The sequence below is a fragment of the Oncorhynchus gorbuscha genome, linkage group LG05 (genome assembly GCF_021184085.1).
Source record: "Oncorhynchus gorbuscha isolate QuinsamMale2020 ecotype Even-year linkage group LG05, OgorEven_v1.0, whole genome shotgun sequence".
Lineage (NCBI taxonomy): Eukaryota > Metazoa > Chordata > Actinopteri > Salmoniformes > Salmonidae > Oncorhynchus > Oncorhynchus gorbuscha.
In genome coordinates, this window is record NC_060177.1 from 47,146,546 (window position 1) to 47,165,713 (window position 19,168).

Genomic DNA, 19,168 nt, shown 5'->3' on the forward strand with positions numbered 1-19,168 from the left:
TCACCTCTACCTTATCTGACACCCTAGACCAGGGGTGGGCAATTCCAGTCCTTGAGGGTTTTGCCTCAGCCCCAGCTAACACACCTGACTCCAATAATCACCTAATCATGATCTTCAGATTGGAATGCAATTTGATTAATCAGCTGTGTTTGCTAGGGATGGAGAAAAGTGTGACACCAATCAGGCTCTCGAGGACTGGAGTTGCCCACCCCTTCCCTAGACCCACTTCAATTTGCTTACCGTCCCAATAGATCCACAGACAATATAATCGCCATTGCACTGCACACTGCCCTATCCCATCTGGACAAGAGGAATACCTATGTCAGAATGCTGTTCATTGACTATAGCTAAGCATTCAACCCCATAGTCCACTCTAACCTCATCATTAAGCTCAGAGCCCTGAGTCTGAACCACGCCCTATGGAACTTCCTGACAGGCCGCCCCCAGGTGGTGAAGGTAGGAAACAACACCTCCACTTTGCTGATCCTTAACACAGGGGCCCCACAAGGGTGAGTGCTCAGCCCCCTCCTGTACTCCCTGTTCACCCATGACTGCGTGGCCCGCAACTGCAGGGCTCTCCAGATGGTGGTGTTGCCTGCCCAACGCATCACCGGGGGCAAACTACCTGCCCTCCAGGACACCTACAGCACCTGGTGTCACAGGAAGGCCAAAAAGATCATCAAGGACATCAACCACCCGAGCCACGTCCTGTTCACCCCGCTATCATCCAGAAGACTAGGTCAGTACAGGTGCATCAAACCTGGGACCGAGAGACTTCCACAAGGTTACGCAACCCTGCACCTTAGAGGCTGCTGCCCTACATAGACTTGGAATCACTGGCCACTTTAATAATGGAACACTAGTCACTTTAATAATGTTTGCATACTGCTTTACTCATCTCATATGTTTATACTGTATTTTATATTGTAGTCAATGCCACGCCCACATTGCTCATGCTAATATTTATATATTTCTTAATTCCATTTGTTTACTTTAGATTTCTGTGCATTATTGTGAATTGTTAAATACTACTGCACTGGAGCTAGGAACACAAGCATTTCGCTACACCCACAATATCATCTTCTAAATATGTGTATGTGACCAATACAATTTTATATGATTTGATTGGACAATATGATAGGAATGTTGATAAATCTGTGTAAAGAATATGTCAAGCAAGAGTGGCATGGACCTTGTCCCAAATGACACCCTATTCCCTATGTAGCCCTATGTGTCATGGTCAAAAGCAGTGCACTACATAGGGAAAGGGTGCCATTTGGAACACAACTATGTTAAGCTGTGTTCTGTCTTTGCGCTACCTGACAAGGTGCAATGCTGCTATAGATCATATGCACACTACATTATGTGAAAGACAATTGACAGACAAGGGATAGCCCTTCAATGTTGGAACTCATCTCTTCTTCCTCCACTTTTCTCTCAGAGGAGACCTTTGAAATGGATAGGGAGACACTGTAGGGGCGCTGTCTTGGGCATTGAATAATACCCTGTTGGGGTTGTTGTTGCCGTGCTGAGGTGACATTGTGCTCTCCAGAGCTGCTGTGTTGGTGCAGGAGGCTAGGATGGGATGTTATCACCTTCTCCATCCCTGTGGCCTTTGCTCCTGGGGGGTGTACTGTACCTGTCGACATGTGTCTGCACAAACAAATGGGCATGCACGTGCCCACACACACACAGTACACTCTCTCACACATTCACACACACACACAAACAGTGGCGTCCTCACACCCTGCCCTCTGCCATGAGCTGCGTGAGCATTCAGTGAAAGTGACACCGGCCCTGCTATAGGGATGGTGAGCCTGCAAAAGCCAAGTCCCATTGATTCAGTTCCTCTCCATCCAGCCCTGGGCCTCTGTGTTTGTGTGCGGTGTTCTCTCCTCCAGTTTTTAATTGTAATAACTGTGTATAGGTGATGTTAATGTGGCGTGAACCTTGTTATTGTACTGTAAGCCAGCGATGTAATGGACCCATTTTTCATTCCCTAGGGTGTCCTCACTGGATCACTGTTCTACAGCTTTATTAGGGGAACTGGCTGTTTATTGGCCTTTCAATGCCTGCGTTAAGGTGAACTCGTCTGGATACTGCTCATCAGCTCTCATAATTGGCCAGCTAATTATTCCTGTCAGCTCGGTATTGGTGCAATACATTCACAACAATTATCTTTGTGGTAATTGCACCTGCTGTGTAATTGCACCTGCTGTAGAGGACGATGTGCCAGACAGGCGGTAAAGGGAGAGTGGAGGGAGTGGGGGGGGGGGAGTGTTGAGGAGGGTCTCTGCACTCGTTTGTGATGTTGGAGAGATGAAAGGCTAGGCATGGTGTTGCGCTTTGTTTGTGGCAGCCCTCCCTGGCGAAAAGGGGTTTGTAAAGCCAGCTCTCCTTTTGCAAATGAGACCCCAATAAGAGTAGACTACCAACAGGCGATTATTATCATTATGATAATGTAGTGGGCTGCATGAAGATGAATAAATCTGTTTCCCAACGTGGGCGGATTCGTTGTGGCTCGGGGCAGTCGCGTTCTCGAACACAGCGCCGCAGAATGCCTTCAGTGCAGGTGCACTGCAGGCTGAATGATGAAAGGGGAGCGGGGGGAGCGAGGCAGAGAATTAGTTGATTCATGACCTCTGCACACATCAATCGAAGACATCAAAGCGAGAGGGATTGTCTTCAGAAAACCCCACGCTTTCCAACCAGGTGATCTAGGCTGGAGGATTGATGATGTCTTGCTACTTACTATATATCACCTATTTCTCCCATTGAGTTCGTGAAATAGCAGATAGAAGTATCCAGTGTGACAAGAAATCTTTTATATGGTCCATTTGAAATGTTCTCTAACTTTCTCAGGGACTACATTCATTGTAGTGTCTTTGACCTTATTAATCATGTGTACGGTGACCATATTAGGATAGACTCCGTCTCATCAGGACTATGTGCTTTGTCCATTTTGACAGCACTCTGACTTTGTGTCTTTCCCGTACAGTCTGGAGTGAGTGGTCTGACCGGCTTCCTGGAGTTTACCGACAACGGAACCAACCCCAACATCTACTTTGAGATCCTGGGGACCAATTATGGCGAGGACAGGGGGAGGGGTGTCATCAAGGTAAGATAACAAAATATTGTTGTTCTTTTTGTTGTGCTTGGCTATTCGACACAGCGTGGTACTTGATGTGCACTTGTTGTTTCCGCTGGGGCCAGCCATACAGAAATGTATACATACATTTGGATAAAAGTGTCTGCCAAATGGCATATATTATTATATTATATCATTTTGTTTATGTGGTGCTCTTCAGCTCCGTGTATTGTCACTGAGGCTCATTATCATTTAAAAAGCAGACTGTACATCTATTCAAAACAGACATATACAGTAGAGTCATATTCATGAATATTAGGAAAGGTTTTGGTCACGTTGCCAGGATGCACAAAAATAGTAATTTTTAAAAGCAAATATATGATCAAATCAAACTTTATTTGTCACATGCACCGAATACAAATCAAAATCACATTTATTTATATAGCCCTTCTTACATCAGCTGATATCTCAAAGTGCTGTACAGAAACCAAGCCTAAAACCCCAAACATCAAGCAATGCAGGTGGCTAGGAAAAACTATCAAGTACGGTGGCTAGGAAAAACTCCCCTAGAAAGGCCAAAACCTAGGAAGAAACCTAGAGAGGAACCAGGCTATGAGGGGTGGCCAGTCCTCTGTGCTGGGTGGAGATTATAACAGAACACGGCCAAGATGTTCAAATGTTCATAAATGACCAGCATGGTCAAATAATAATAATCACAGTAGTTGTCGAGGATGCAACAGGTCAGCACCTCAGGAGTAAATGTCAGTTGGCTTTTCATAGCCGATCATTAAGAGTATCTCAACAAGTGTAGACTTTACCGTGAAATGCTTACTTACAAGCCCTTATCCAACAGAAGAGTTAAGAGAAGATTTACTAAGTAGACTCAAATAAAAAGTAACAATAAAAAAGTAACACAATACAAAATAACAATAACGAGGTTATATGATGATGAACATGATGAACACCCATGAATGTTAATGTCTTATGGCCAAATCGGATGGGCTCGTGTGCATCTTATTATAACGTGTTACCCAGAGAACTACATACAGTATGTCTATTTTCCCTGTTCTTCTCATATATGTACAGTGCCAGGTTACACCTTAGGTCATTAAACCTCACCTCTCTCCTTCAGGTGTGGACACGAATTGTGTTAATTTACCGAATGATCAAGTTTTAATAGATAATCATAGCTGCTCAATGGAATTTCAAACAGCCGTCCTCAGAGAATGTTGCAGCGCTGTTTATCTTCCACTGTGCTGTTTATTTATCTAATGTTGGTTCTAGTGCAGCAGCCCAGCCGCGGTTGAAGAATAGTAGCACAAGACCCGATTCCCTGAGCGCCACCATGCGCGATAATTCGTCTGTTCTTTCCGCTCATTTTCTCTTAATTACTGTCTTCATACATTCCCGTATTTACTCACTCAAATATCAGTTGCTATCGTTCTGTTCCATCTGTTGTCCAAATACAGATCAATTACCGGTAACCATGGTGGCAAAGACGTCGTAGAGATGTCCGGGAGATGGATTGGTTACGGCAGTTTCAGGGAACATAGAGTCACAGAGAGACAATGTGTTCCTCTCAGATAAACAAAGGTGTTGACTCACCCTGGTCGTTCCCATAACTCCCGGTGAGTGAGCGAGGAACACAAACACGACCGATATCCTGACCCGAAGTCTTAATCTGCCACTACCACTCACCTAAATAGTAAACACCGCCATGCCGTGGCAGATCAGATTACTTTTTGTCACGTTATGCAGTCGGTGCCTCAGATGTGAATCACAGAAGAGTTTGATTATTTTAATTATTATTATTGAAATCACATTCTATTGAGATAGAAAGTCACAAGTGAGAGGGGTAGATAGATGGGTTGAGATAGAAAGTCACAAGTGAGAGGGGTAGACAGATGGGTTGAGATAGAAAGTCACAAGTGAGAGGGGTAGACAGATGGGTTGAGATAGAAAGTCACAAGTGAGAGGGGTAGACAGATGGGTAGAGATAGAAAGTCACAAGTGAGAGGGGTAGACAGATGGGTAGAGATAGAAAGTCACAAGTGAGAGGGGTAGACAGATGGGTAGAGATAGAAAGTCACAAGTGAGAGGGGTAGACAGATGGGTAGAGATAGAAAGTCACAAGTGAGAGGGGTAGACAGATGGGTTGAGGAACAGAGATATGAAGGTGCAGGCGGGGTTTAACCTAATCCCACTAGGGGAATGTATGATCCAGAGTCGGCAGCACTACTACTAGACCAGACTCTGGCACACAAAAGAGAAGTATTTTTATCATTGCAGGGGTTGGATTGCTGGTAGTTGTAGTCTCACCACATTTGTGCGGAGATACTGAGTGAACAGCTCAGATATATATGAAAACGTGAAATGACCCTGGGAATTGATAGAACATCACTCAGAGATGCACAAACACAATATAACATGGGTGAATCTTTCCTTTAAGAGTTGCATGCCAAATGGCGCATCCTAGATGTGGACCTCCCTGAGTACCTTGGCTCAGACTTGTTGTCACACTGCAGACAAATGGTCTGATTGGATGAACACTAGGGGTCACTGTCCTTGAGGCTCCATGCGGGAAAGAGTTGTGTGGCCTTTCTCTCACCAACTACAGTACATATTCATTCAAACACAACATGCATGCACAAACGGGCCCACACACACACGCGCACACACACACACCCCTGACGAATCCCAAACTCCACTTCCAGAGGGGCCACTGTAGGTTACGAATGAGATTGTCAGATCTCATTAGAGATAATGGCCTGAGACACAAACATAACGCAACACGCTTCCAAAGATGAAATTCATCTTTAAGTAAAAAGTAATTACATTAACTCTGATTCCTTAATCAGAGAATATAATTACTTTTGGGGGAATTGAATACACTGAACAAAAATATAAACGCACCATGCAATCATTTCCTAGTTTTTTTTTACTGAGTTACAGTTCATATAACGAAATCAGTCAATTGAAAAAAAAAGATAATTAGGCCCTAATCTACAGATTTCACATGGCTAGGAATACAGATATGCATCTGTGGGTCTAAGATACCTTCAAATAAGGGTAGGGTCATGTATCAGAAAACCAGTTAGTATCTGGTGTGACCACCATTTGTCTCATGCAGTGCGACACATCTCCTTTGCACAGAGATCATTATGTTGATTGTGGCCTGTGGACTATTGTCCCACTCCTTTTCAATGGCTTTGTGAAGTTGCTGGATAGTGGGGGGGAACTGGAACACCCTGTCGTACAAGGGTGAATCTGCCCGGTGCACTTGAAAAACCGGGATTAATCTGTGAAGAGCACACTTCTCCAGCGTGCCAGTGGCCATCGAAGGTGAGCATTTGTCCACTAAACTCGGTTATGACACCGAACTGCAGTCAGATCAAGACTCTGGTGAGGAGGACGAGCATGCATATGAGCTTCCCTGAGTGATTTTTGCAGAAATTATTCGGTTGTGCAAACCTACAGTTTCATCAGCTGTCCGGGTGGCTGGTCTCAGGCAAACACGCAGGTGCAGAAGCCAGATGTGGAGGTCCTGGGCTGGCGTGTTTAGACATGGTCTGCATTTGTGAGGCCGGTTGGACGTACTGCCAAATACTCTAAAACTACGTTGGAGGCAGCTTATGGTAGAGAAATTAACATTCAATACTCTGGTAACAGCTTTGGTGGACATTCCTGCAGTCAGCATGCCAATTGCACACTCCCTTAAAGCTCGTGACATCTGTGGCATTGTTTCATGACAAAACTGCACATTTTAGAGTGGCCTTCTATTGTCCTCAGCACAAGCTGCACCTGTGTAATGACGATGCTGTTTAATCAGCTTTTTGATATGCCACAACTGTCAGGTGGATGGATGATCTCGGCAAAGGCGAAATGCTCACTAACAGGGATGTAAAAACCAATTCTTGTGCATATGAAAAATCTCTGGGATCTTTTATTTCAGCTCATGAAACATGGGACCAACACTTTACATGTTGCGTTTATATTTCTGTTCAGTATGCTTGTTATATTGCTACTATAACCTCATAAGCAATGTATGTACCAAACCATCTGATGAGGGAAAGCAGGAGTTGTTGCGTCGTCTACTTAATAGTTGACATTTTGCCTCTGTGAAGGATCAGTTGAAAAGAGAGAAGAGAATAAGAGTTGCAGGTCATCGTACTGCACTCTGATGCTTCAATTAAAGGACAAACGTAAACAACTCAATACACTGATTTAAAAGGGCAATCTGCAGTTCAAACAACAACAAAGCGGACACTGCACCACTGTGTTGGTAAACAGCTGAGGGATAAGAAATGTAACCAGATCAAAATTATGTTTAGAGGCTATCACAGATTGCCCATTTAACCTAGCTATGCGCCTTATTCAAAAGCACTCAGCTAACCCATTCTTCGACAAAACAACGAAGTGCAGTTATACATGTATTGGCTCCATAGATAACTCATTACATGTGGTCATTTTTATATATAAAGCTGTCATGTACTGTACTGTACTGTATGTGGGTGAATGTAACCAACACCTGAATAATTTTGGTACATTCATTTTTTCATTTTGAGTATCTGTGATAGAAAGACAAAAGGCAAGTCATGGAACTGTCTTTTTAAAATATTGTTTTTACATTTAAACCTCCAATGCTTTATCGAAGTTGCTTTAAGTCACAGGTGACACAGGTGACACAGGTGACAACGTGCTTTGCCTGTTTGACGAAAGGCTTACTCACAAAGTAAGATACACAGCAAACAACAAATAGACATCAATTAATACAAGTAATAAATACGCATTCATAAAATAACGACGGTTAAGTATGTATGAAAATCCAATGTAAGAGGCTTACCCATAAGCGACTCCGCAATAAGATAAGCTACACGACAAACAGCAAATGACACATCTGGAAATACACTTAATACGCGTTATTATTAGCACAGCACTCCACGCTACAATCCTAGGGAAAAGCCGATCGAGCAACTTTATTTCCCCCACACAATATCATCATGGACCCTGAATGTTGTTGTTGTCTTTCATATTTGTTCATCTCCACTGATAGAATTCTAAAGTCGGGCCTTGTTATTAAACTATGCTCAGGCACAGAACGGCTTATTCCAGTAATTGACACAGAGGTGACCCTGGACCTGGGACGGCTATAAGCTGCTGCTCGCCTTTCTTTCAATTCATTATCCGCACTGAGCCACACACTTACTGTATGCATGTTATTATCACTCTCTCTTTCTATATTCCCCCGCTCTCTCTCTCTCTTTCTATATTCCCTCGCTCTCTCTCTCTCTCTCTCTCTTCTATATTCCCCCGCTCTCTCTCTCTCTCTCTTTCTATATTCCCCCGCTCTCTCTCTCTATATTCTCTCTCTCTCTCTCTCTCTCTCTCTCTCTCTCTCTCTCTCTCTCTCTCTCTCTCTCTCTCTCTCTCTCTCTCTCTCTCTCTCTCTCTCTCTCTCTCTCTCTCTCTCTCATACAGTTGTCTCTATATTGATAATAGCGGGTCATAGGCGATCTATCATAATTATTATTACCTCCGTGCACGAATTTGTTTTCCACTCCATTAATTCGGGTGGCTACATGCAGCTTACAACTTTATACATCAATAATCTCAAAGCTCCAATGGCCAGCAGCATAGAGGACAGCAACGCTGTCTACTGGGTAATTGCTTCGTTAGCCATCATGGGACCTTAAGTAATTTCTGCTGGCAAAGAAATAGATTTATATTTTCAATGTGTGGCTCTTAGAGGGTCACAATTTGATCTAATAGAATTCCCACTGAGCCAGAAAGAGAGAGAAGGGGAGAGAGTGAGATGGGGAGGGGTGATGTAGGTGACCTATTCTTTAGATAAAGGGAGGGACAGAGGCTTGGGTCAAAGCAAGAGAGGCAGGCCGGGAAAGGATATGAAGTGAGAGTCGGCGGAATGTTAACCCACTAATTAAATAGCATTTCATTCATACTACAATGTTCGCCAGAACGGGGTCACCCTGCCTATTCTGGCACAGCCATTATACTATCAGGATAATAGATATACAGTAGTACCTTCAGTGATATGTTTGGAAAGCTGGTGTTATTCTATTAGCCTTGACACTGTAAAAAGAAACATGTTTGGCCATGTACTCCTGCATGACAATTGAATGTCAGTTTGCTTGAGTGTCTGGTTGTATGTCTTCCTGCAAGTACCTGTTAGTCAAAGAGCATTTGCGCTTTTCACATTTATGCCCAAAGCCGTACCAAGACATATAGTAGAGTGGCTTGTATGTATGCTGACACCTGTTCTCAAAAGAACATTCCTAACAATCACAATGGCATATGTTCATCCCTATAAACCTCTAATATAGAGGTGTCTTTGGTAGAATGGCTTCTTGGTTCCTCACACTCCATTCCTGGTTTCCTCCCATGAAGGACATGGAGAGGCAGAGAAACTGTAATCAGAATCTTATGGGGGGGGGGACTGTCATACATGTAAAATAACATAAAAGGAAATTGAATTGTCAGTATGTTGATAGATGATGGTGATAGAACATTGGTTCAGTGTATTTTTGCCCGGTTGTAGGGGACTTACCTTACCGGAAATGAACAGGTAAAAACATTTTGGAAATACAATACTTACACAATGTTATTGTAACCCAAATGCAATTGTAATTCTGGGACCATGCAACATAGATTTTGGAATACAAAATAGCTTATCAAAAGCAGGTACAATTGTCCATTTGTGGTACAAGATATGAGAGCAACACCTTTTGGAAGGAAGGAATTAATTCCTTCAATGTAAAACATATTCCTGTAAGGATGTGTGTTAAATATGTGGGCTGTACAGTGGAACAGAAGAGATCCCCCTGGGGTAGAGATCCCCATTTCCCCCAATTTTCCGTTCCATTAGGTAGATTCAGATGTTGCTTTATAGAAGCTGTCTCTGCCTTTAGGAGAGGCAGGGGAGAGAGAATCATTGATTTGTCCTGCTTCAGAGATTCTCTCTTTGCACTTCTCCTGGACAAGTCCCAGTAGATAGAAGACGTGTTACATGTCAGCCGTTGGCCTACATCAAGTTACCCTGGGTCAGGCAGACCTTGACTGCGTCCCACTGGCCCCCTGTTCCCTATATAGTGCAGTACTTTTGACTAGGGAAGCCCGTAAGCCTCGTTTCCAAACTAGTCCACTATGTAGGGAATAGGGTGCCATTTGGGATGGCAAACATTTTCTTTATGCACATTGTGCTATGGATGTTATTGGAACATTGTTAAAGAGTGGAGGAGGAGGAGACGAAGGACAAAGTACACCTTTTAGGCTTAAAAGAAAGTCAATATCAGTGTCTTTGTGTTCTTTCCCATCCACATATTCTCTCCTTTTTTTGTGTCTCATCACACACTGCATTCTGTTCTCTATTTCTCTCTTTTCGTGTAAGATCTGTAAGAGCAGCAGTCAAGGAAAGGGTCAATCTCAGTTCTTTGTGCCTGTTAGCACTATTATCAAATGTGAAATGCAAATGTAAAAAAAAATATGTAGGGGAAAGCTTTACGGTTTCAAGCGTCAGAAGACTTTATTATTAAAGTTTTAAGTCATATGTCTGGATTCATAGCCTGTCACTATGTTACTCATGTTTTGAGACAACCGTTTAAAATGGAGTGTCACAAAATTGCATTGCTCTCTCCTGACATGTTGCAGAATAATCGGAAGCCCTCGTTCCCCAAATTAATTTTGCATGACTAGTCTTTATGCTGCATTATGCTGCTGTGTTGAGACAGGTTCGTGGATAGGTCAATTGTGTGCATCCCAAATGGCACCCTATTCCGTATATTGTGCACTACTTTTGAACACAGCCCATAGGATTCTGGTCAAGCCTAATGCCCTTGAAAGGGAATAGGGTGCCGTCTCTGTTATTTAACGCAAATCCCGGTGCTTACATTAATATTGATACAGTACTAAGAGGCTTGCTATTCTGAACCATGTCAGTCCATCCATTGTAGTAGAGCCCCAAACCAAAACCACCAGCTGGCTATTATGATATCTTCAACAATTTATTGTATTTAAAGAGCAACCCTCTAAAAAAAAACTATTCATTTGGAAAACAGCCTATGTGGCATCGATATGAGTCAGAAACATTTATTCTAAAAAAAAAAGGTGCATGATCTGACAAATGGTGATCCTTACCCAGTGGACAAAACGGCTTGTACAGTAAATGACTTCATTGCAACCAGATTAAAACCAGTGCTGGCTCTAAACGAGTTGTAATGTCCCCGTAATGTTGCCATTTGAACCAGCTTTTGGCGATAGGTTTACTGACAGGCGTAAGAGTCTTGATGGTGGGTCATTGTCTCTGTGAGGTAGGCTACTCTGCCGTGTGGTAGGATACTGCTGTGCTAGGCTAACGTTGCTGACTAGGCTACTCTGCCGTGTGGTAGGATACTGCTGTGCTAGGCTAACGTTGCTGACTAGGCTACTCTGCCGTGTGGTAGGATGCTGCTGTGCTAGGCTAACGTTGCTGACTAGGCTACTCTGCCGTGTGGTAGGATACTGCTGTGCTAGGCTAACGTTGCTGACTAGGCTACTCTGCCGTGTGGTAGGATACTGCTGTGCTAGGCTAACGTTGCTGACTAGGCTACTCTGCCGTGTGGTAGGATACTGCTGTGCTAGGCTAACGTTGCTAACTACAGGGCCACTGGCCATGGAGTACAGCGACAGTGGACACAGGTCAGTTGGGACACGGTCGGTGACCCTCCCTCTCATCCTCAGGTTACCTTTGGGTCCAAAAGGAGATGATGGGATGCCATTGTTGCCCCGACGTTGCCCCGATGTCGATCTTATCTTCATTCAGCAACCTGGTTTCAAACAAATGAGCCAATACCCCACCAGGGACTGGTAACGTGGCATCACAGACCACTGATTGTACCAAACCAAAACAAATACCATGAATAGAAACACACGCTTCCGTCAAACGGTTTGGGAGCAACCGCTTGAAATGATAATCCCTATGTACTGTACTACGGTCTAATTTCTGTACTTGTTGAACTGAAAGGACGTCGCTGTTTTTACAGGCTCGCCAAACGATGGCTAGGCATTTCATTGTACTATCACGCATACCATTAAGGCATAATGAAAACCATAGTGTGAAATGTTTCAATCATATCTAATGTGCAGGAACAGTAAATGAAAAACCCTTTGGGATGTTGTTTGCATGTGGGAGTTCAGTTTCTGCAGTTGAAGATAATTTGCTGACAAGGGTTGAGCAAGCAAGCCCTGGGCTTGGAAATAGATGAAGTTGTGGTTGATACACTGAAGGCAGACTGCTGAACTTATCTTCTCTGTCAGAGAGAGAATATAGACTGTACTAGAATTACTCTGTTTTAAAATAGACACAAACAGTATTTCAGCTTGTGGACTCATGGCAACTCATAGAGAGAGGCCAATCTCACCACCTACAGTGCATTTTGAAAGTTTGGACCACTTGACTTTTACCACATTTTGCTACGTTACAGCCTTACTTTTTTTTTGATAAAAATAGTTTTTTTGTCATCAATCTACTCACAATACCCCATAATGACAAAGCAAAAACTTTTTTTTATTTATTTTTTGCAAATGTATTTTCCAAAAACCTGTTTTTCGCTTTGTCATTATGGGGTATTGTGCGTAGATTGATGAGGATTTCTAAAAATCAATTGTAGAGTAAGGCTGAAACATGACAAAATGTGGAAAAAGTCAAGGGGTCTGAATACTTTTCCGAGTGCACTATATATGCACAAGTAGGATTTACGACTCTCAATCATTTATCTATGACTGTTTTCCAAATGGCACCCTATTCACTATATAGTGTACTACTTTTGACCAGAGCCCTAAGAGAATAGGGTGCCATTTGACATACAGGCATATGTCCCTGCGTGGCCAGGCACCACTCGAACACCATAATTAAGTTTGCAGATGACACAACAGTGGTAGGCCTGATCACCGACAACGACGAGACAGCCTATAGGGAGGAGGTCAGAAACTTGGCCGTGTGGTGCCAGGACAACAACATCTCCCTCATAGTATTCAAGACAAATGAGGTGATTAAGGACTACAGGAAAAAGAGGACCGAGCATGCCCCCATTCTCATTGACGGGGATGCAGCGGAGCAGATTGAGAGCTTCAAGTTCCTTGGTGTCCACATCACCAACAAACTAACATGGTCCAAGCACACCAAGACGGTCGTAAAAAAGGGGCACGACAAAACCTATTTTTAAACTGCATTTTTAGTTAAGGGCTCGTCAGTAAGCATTTCACTGTTGTATTCAGTGCATGTGACTAATACGATTTGATTTGATTTTTGATTTTCACGGGTGTTTAGACCATGTCAGAATTCATTTTAGCAACTGGATTTTTTTTTAAAATCATTGTGCAATAGAAATCTCCTCTGTATCTGGCAGAGGCCTTCCAGTAAATGGATGACGCCAAGCGTCTGTTTATTATTTTATTAATGCTGTTATTTTGGTCCTGGGTGGGTGTGGAATGAGAGTAGCCTTATCGGTGTTCTGGGTTTAAACATAGCAGTCTGGAGAGAGAGCGAGAGAGACAGAGGAGGCTCAGTTCCCACGCTGGCTCTGTGCATCATGACTTATTGATGTCTCTCTAATGATGGTTCCTCCTCTGGTCCCCTCAGAGCACTTGGCCATTTCCCACCTTTTGTTGACAGTTCCCAGTCTGGTGTGTGGCGAGAAATCTCAACTGGATGTTGAGAAGTGGAGGTTTGGTCCTTTGTGGGTTATTTGGAAGAACATGGCACTTGCAACCACAGGATTGTGGGCACGCATTACTGCAGGTAGCTTTGGATAAAATGTCGCTTTTGCAAAATGGCATATAATGTTATATGTGCTGAGTGTACAAAACATTAGGATCTTGCTTTTTCCATGACACAGACTCACCAGGTGAATCAAATCAAATTGTATTAGTCACATGCGCACCTAACCAACAATGCAGTTTCACAAACAATTGATAAGAATAAGAGATAAAGTAACAAGTAATTAAAGAGCAGCAGTAAAATAACAATAGCAAGACTATATACAGGGGGGTACCGATACAGAGTCGATGTGCGGGGGCACCGGTTAGTCAAGGTAGTATGTACACGTAGGCAGAGTTTTTAAAGTGACTATGCATAGATGACAACAGAGAGTAGCAGTGGTTTAAAGAGAGAGTAGTGGGCAATGCAAATAGTCTGGGTAGCCATTTGATTAGGTGTTCAGGAGTCTTTTGGTTTGGGGGTAGAAGCTGTTTAGAAACCTCTTGGACCTAGATTTGGTGCTCTGGTACCGCTTGCCGCGCGGTAGCAGAGACAACAGTCTATGACTAGGGTGGCTGGAGTCTTTGACAATTTTTAGGGCCTTCCTTTGTCACCGCCTGGTATAGAGGTCCTGGATGGCAGTGAGCTTGGCCCCAGTGATGTACTGGGCCCCTTCGCACTACCCTCTGTAGTGCCTTGAGGTCAGAGGCCGAGCAGTTGCCATACCAGGCAGTGATGCAACCAGTCAGGATACCAATATGACACGTGTTACACAAAATGGAGATTTCAAAAGAGAGAGAAAGAGTGCACGGGAGAAAAGCACACTTGGGTACATTTGTAAACTATGCTTAGTTTAACCCTAACCTTGCCCCAAACTGCCGCTCTTATGGGTCAGAATATAATGATGTAATTTCGTGTCGAATGTCTCCAATGTCTCTTCGTGGACCGGGTTCGACCTTCTCTGATGGCGGCACGTCTTCGGTTACCGTGTGTAAACTCTCTGTTTGTCCTCACAATGTCAGTGTCCTTTCTCCTAGTACTCTGTTTCCCGCCCTTGTTCTGAAAGGGGGGTCTTCTGAGGACGGCTAATCAGCCATATAGGTGGTTCCAGCGTGGGAATGAAAGCAGTGTACACACGCGATTCCTTGGAGAGAATAACCAGGTGGTCCTGCTTGAATTCACACTCTTAGACACAGCTACTCATCCGTGGCGTAGATTGTTAAAAGGTTCCTTTGTCTTCTTCAACCTCGTGTTGCATTCTGGGGTTACAACTAATCAGACCTTGGCTGCAGCTCGTGGTCCCTAGTCATAATTTGAATTCTTAACTCACATGTTTTATGCCCTCTGGTGAGAAATGGGCGTTTCCACCTTTAGGGAATATTCTCTGGGCGTAACTAGTTACAAGGCAAGGTCTGGAATGTACTCAGATCCAATTTAGACAACTAACTTCACATTTCGTCTTTACAAAAATGTTATATTTGATCTGGACATTTACCACACAACTACAGTATTCAAAAATCAAGTACATATTGTGAAAACTCTTCAAGTTACAATGTTTTCGTTATAACGCCATCATTTAACTTATAATAACAACAAAAACGACATTCATTTTCATATTCCATCTATCTTCATTACTGCCATTTTGACTGACGAAACATATTGTCCCAAAGTCCATTTATTGCATGTTACTGTTCAGAGGTGGGTTCTTCATAGGCCCATCATACATTCCATTCCTCCACAAGTGAGAGGACACCGGGATTTTGTCTGCTGCCTTAAGATTTACAATGGGCGGGAGGTGTCATTAAAAAAAACACCTCCATACCTCTCGACCTTTCCCCCGCTGGTGGGTGTGAGAGATATCCCTGTAGGATTATGGTCCATGGTAACCTGACCCGAACAGGCCAGGCATGACACTACCCTGCAAGAATCTGCAGATACCTAACCAACCAGGATCAATGTTAGCCAGCTGACATTAGGCTATAACTAGCAATGCGAATGGCCCTGAGATTCAAATAATATTACTACCCAGATCATACATGTAACATTAGCTAGCCAGCCAGCCAGCCAGCTAGCATTAGCTAGCTAGCTAACAGTACACTTTAACTTGAAATGAAAATGACTCTCTGACAAAATTAGAAATGTGTAATATCTGAAAATGTAGCTAGCTAGACTCTCGTACCCATATACATGGATGGACATTCTCCCTCTCTGTCATAAATGCCATGGTTGCCCTTAGTTTGAAGATTTAATCTGGAGCCTTCTATGTTCTCTTTTCGACTCCGTCTGCATATTTGCAATCAAACTGATTTCAAAACTCGGTCCTCCAGAAAGTGGAAAGCAACACTTATGCAGTTCTACTACATGATATCTTTAGAAAGGATTACCGACACATACTGACCACCTCATATTATAAATAGACCAATCCGAAACCAATCTCTCGGCATGTCCAGTCCACTCATTATCTCAGCCAATCATGGCTAGTGGGAAGGTTGCTGACTTTTTCCATGGCAAACCAACTAGGCTCATAATTCTATTCGTATTTACAGTAGACATAAAAGTATTTTAGTAAGGCACATGAAAGTTCACATGTTCCAGAAGGCATTTCTTAAAAATAAAAAATAAATTGTGTTCAAACAGCGCTCCTGTGAAGTAGTTGATGTGCAAAACACGTCTAGTTTTTTGAAACAAGTCACATATATGCTTTGGGCTTTTAAAGGGATAGTTCAGCAATTTTACACTTGTAGATATGTTGTTGTGTGTGTTTTTTTAGGGTAGATCAGCTTTATTTATTTATATGTATTTTTTTATTGCAGATAGATTGTGGCTTCATCAATGTAGTTGTCTGCATCATTTCCAATCCCCCATATATATATTTTTTTGTAAATATATACAGCACCAATCAAAAGTTTGGACACACCTACCATTCAAGGGTTTTTCTTTTTTATACTATTTTATACATTGTAGAATAATAGTGAAGACATCAAAACTATGAAATAACACATATGGAATCATATAGTAACCAAAAAAGTGACCTCTACTGACTCCCCATCCCGCATGCGGAGCGTAATCATCGCCTGACACTAATTAGCATAACGCAACGGACATAAATATCCCTAGAAAATATTCCTATTCATGAAAATCACAAATGAAATATATTAAGACACAATTTAGCCTTTTGTTAATCACCCTGTCATCTCAGATTTTCAAAATATGCTTTACAGCCAAAGCTAGACAAGCATTTGTGTAAATTTATCGATAGCCTAGCATAGCATTTTGTCCAGCTAGCAGCAGTTAACTTGGTCACTGAAATCAGAAAAGCAATCAAATTAAATTGTTTACCTTTGATGAGCTTCGGATGTTTTCACTCACGAGACTCCCAGTTACATAGCAAATGTTCCCTTTTTCCCAAAATATTATTTTTGTAGGCGAAATAGCTCCGTTTGTTCTTTATGTTTGGCTGAGAAATCGCCCGAAATTGCAGTCACGAAAACGGCGAAAAATATTGCAAATTAGCTCCATAATTTCGACAGAAACATGGCAAACGTTGTTTATAATCAATCCTCAAGGTTTTTTCAAATATCTATTCGATAATATATCCATCGGGACAATTAGTTTTTCAGTAGGACCGTAATGGCTAATTTCTCTGGGGGCATCAGGTGACCACTTGCGCAATGTAGCCGCCTACGGCTATTCTTCAACATAAATGCGTAAAACTATGTCACAATGCTGTAGACACCTTGGGGGATACGTAGAAAGCGTAAGCTGGTTGATAGCACATTCACAGCTCAATAGGGACTCATTGGAACGCAGCGATTTCAAAACGCAGCACTTCCGGATTGGATTTTTCTCAGGTTTTCGCCTGCAACATCAGTTCTGTTATACTCACAGACAATATCTTTAAAGTTTTGGAAACGTTAGAGTGTTTTCTATCCTAAGCTGTCAATTATATGCATATTCTAGCATCTTCTCCTGACAAAATATCCCCTTTAAAACGGGAACTTTCTTCTTCCGAAAATGAAAATATTGCCCCTAGCGTCGCAACAATTTGAAATTCTTCAAAGTAGCCACCCTTTGCCTTGGTGACAGCTTTACACACTCTTGGCATTCTCTTAACCAGCTTTATGAGGTAGTCACCTGGAATGCAAGTTGTTTTTTGACAACTTTATACTTTCACTATATTCCTAATGAATATTATGTACTTTTTACTCCATACATTTCCCCTGGCACCCAAAGGTACTCACTACATTTTGAATGCTTAGCAGGACAGGACAATTGCCTAATTCATCCCTACTGCCTCTGATCTGGCAGACTCACTAAGCACATGCTTTGTTTGTAAATTATGTCTGGGGGTGAGGGCGTAAATAAAACAAATAAGAAAATGGTGCTGTCTGGTTTGATTAATATAAGGAATTTGAAATTACTTTTGATACTATGTATGCGTATGATTCGTCACCCTACATTCCAGCACCTAAATAATGTGTTACAGACAGTATTAGAATTGGTGATTAAGGATAAACGGGTCTTACATACATCTAAAACTAAAAGCATTGTGTTTGGTCCAAAATGTTCTCTGACTTAAACCTCAGCTGGAATTGTGTATAAAGGGTGGGACCATTGAGCAAGTTGAGAACTAAACTCCTAGATATAACATTGGATGGTCCATTATCATGGTCAAGTTATATTTACGAAGTTGGGGAGGGATATGTCTGTTATAAAAAGATGTTCTGCGTTTTTGACACAAGTCAACTGAACCTGTTGTTCAGGCTCTGGTCTTGTACCATTTGGATTACTGTACGGTAATATGTTCAAGTACAGCAAAGAAAGACCTAGCAAAGCTGCAGCTGGCTCAAAACAGAGCGGCACACCTTGCAGTTAACTGCATCAACAACATGCATGCCAGTCTTTCGTGGTAGAGGGTTAACGCGAGACTAACTTCTTCTTTTCTAGTTTTTAAGAGAAATATTACTGTGAGGAAAAATTCAAGATTGTCTGCATAATTAAATAACATTCAGCTCAAACACCCATACAGACACCACAAGACGTGCCACCAGGGGTCTCTTCAGAGTCCCAAGTCCAAAGCGAATTCATGACAATGCACACAATATTATACAGAGCCATGAACTCCCTTCCATCTCCAATTACTCAAGCAAACAGCAAAATGACCTTTTAAAAATAGATTAAACAACAGCTCATGGAATGGTGAGGACTGTGAGTGGACACACACATACACATGCACACACAGACAAACTCTGTCTTAATTGTTGTTGTTGTATTGTTTGTATTATTTGTAGTTGTATTGTTTGTACACCATTGTATTTAAAAAGTATGTG

The 19,168-nt window shown here is 42.4% G+C and overlaps 1 protein-coding gene across 1 annotated transcript in view; it reads left to right on the plus strand.

Annotated features, from left to right (window-relative positions):
• LOC124035978 (glutamate receptor ionotropic, delta-2-like) overlaps window positions 1-19,168 on the plus strand; it is a 676,707-nt gene that overhangs the window by 492,744 nt on the left and 164,795 nt on the right. The window contains 1 exon segment of the mRNA XM_046349997.1: window positions 2,999-3,118. Coding sequence (XP_046205953.1) covers window positions 2,999-3,118 — 120 coding nt within the window.